At 46.6% G+C, this 1825-nt stretch overlaps 1 protein-coding gene across 1 annotated transcript in view; it reads left to right on the top strand.

Moving 5' to 3' along the window:
* Positions 1 to 177: 177 nt before the first annotated feature.
* Positions 178 to 1825, top strand: part of LOC111872474 — a gene marked incomplete at its 5' end in the record, with an annotated part of 15551 nt that continues 13903 nt past the window's right edge. Inside the window, one exon of the mRNA XM_023866430.2 lies at positions 178 to 303. Coding sequence (XP_023722198.1) covers positions 178 to 303 — 126 coding nt within the window. The remainder of the gene's footprint in view (positions 304 to 1825) is intronic.

Raw genomic sequence — 1825 nt, 5'->3', positions numbered from 1 at the left:
ATGAATGAATGAATTGCCAAAATGGTCTAAGGTTAGGCCTTGGATGTTGTTTACACAAATAAACGTGTACTCTTGGCAAGGCTTATGTGGCAAAGTGCTGAAGTCACGTGGGTGACTGTAACGCCCAGTACAGCGGCCGCCATTTATAATGTCCTCCTCCTCTTTCTTGTGTTGCAGCTGCAGGGGAGGGCAACCTGACATGCTACCAGTGCACCAGGTACAAGAACGAGGAGTGTGGCAGTGACAGCCTCTTGCCGTGTCCACCTAACAAGGACCGCTGCGTTACCCACATCTCGGACGATGGTGAGGACATCAACGGGAGCAGAGCTACACTACAGCTCTACCTAAGGGCCTAACAGAGTAGGAATTTTAAATGTGTCTTACTGAATGTGACGCCGCATATTTCGGTTGACTGAAGTTTCGGAGGAAAATAATGTTTCCATCTTCAGGGTCAGACAATAAGACGAGCAAATGTCCAGCAAGAAATAGGTGGAAAGAGGAACTCCTTGCCGGCCACTTGAAGACAGAGACATAATGGGTTCCTCCGAAACGATTATACTCATCTATGTACCAGACTATACGATGTCATATTCCATAAGACAGTAATACACAAATTCTTAATTTCCACAGCGGCAAATATGAAGCGTACCATATTCTGAATACCACGCCATGTAATGTTCAATGGTGTTTCGGAGGAACATACTGCTTCCATCTTCAGGGTCGAAGAGTAAGCCAAGCCAGTTGCCAGCTAGAAGCATGCGGCAAGGAGAACAGCTGTTTTCCGCCTGCCTCTTGCTGGTCACTGATATTCACTCCCGAGGCTATGAAATGTAGAATGTTACAATGGCTAATGAAGTGAAAAGGATTTGAAAGGAAGCGGTCGTGGCTTCTCTGAGGTACTATGCCGGAATTTGTCTGGAGGCATTGAGGAATACTACGAGAAACCTGAGTCAGGAGAGCCGATGCCTCGGCCAAGATTCGAACCGAGATGCTCCCTCATACAAGCCTATAGCGTTACCTCTAGTCCATCCTGTTCGGCAATCACATATGCAACATCCCCCCCCCCACTGCTCTTCTTGATTTGTTGACTGTAGTAACATTTGACGAAGAGTTATGCATTTCCCCGGGTCGAATGTGTTCTTAAGGCTGCTTCGTACACCTGATGTTGAAACATCGGTAATGTAAAAGGTAAGGTAAAGCTATCCCTGTAATAAGCCGTGGAGGCCCATAGGGTTGTGAGACGTCGAAGCTCCCATATTTTCCAGACAATCGGCTCACAGATGGCAGAGAGGTTGTCAGCCTTATGCAACCACCGGCAACCCTTTACCCTCAGGAAGATTCATGGTACTCATTTCTGTTAGAGGCTGAGTCGACTCCAGGGCCATGGTGCGGCTGGAAGGATTAAGCCAATTAAAAGAATCCTGTGGCCTCGTCGGGAATCGAACCCGCGACCTTCCGGCTTCTAGCATAGTGCCTCAACCAATTACGCTACCGCGTGCCCCCATCAGTATTATAATGTATGAGTATGAGGGGTGAGCCATAAAACTGGCCCTCGCACTGCGACCTTCAATTATCTATTGTGCTTCCCCTTTGGATTAACCATTTATTAATCCTACACTTCGAACGAAATGTAGGACTTTATTTATTTATAGGGCCGTCATAAAAGTAATTTGTTCCATGAAGAACTGACCTAGATGGCGATATCTTAAATAAGCTATAGCCTCACAATCACATAAGATGTGTGTGGCTGATTCATCTTCTTGTAAGCACCTCTCACAAGTTGGGTCCTCTGTCAGTCCCAGTTTGGAAAGGTGTCCTTTTAGGT

Source organism: Cryptotermes secundus, unplaced genomic scaffold, assembly GCF_002891405.2.
Source record: "Cryptotermes secundus unplaced genomic scaffold, Csec_1.0 scaffold507, whole genome shotgun sequence".
Taxonomy (NCBI): Eukaryota; Metazoa; Arthropoda; class Insecta; order Blattodea; family Kalotermitidae; genus Cryptotermes; species Cryptotermes secundus.
The sequence above is the reverse complement of the archived record's forward strand: the minus strand, read 5'-3'. Positions and strand labels throughout refer to the sequence as shown.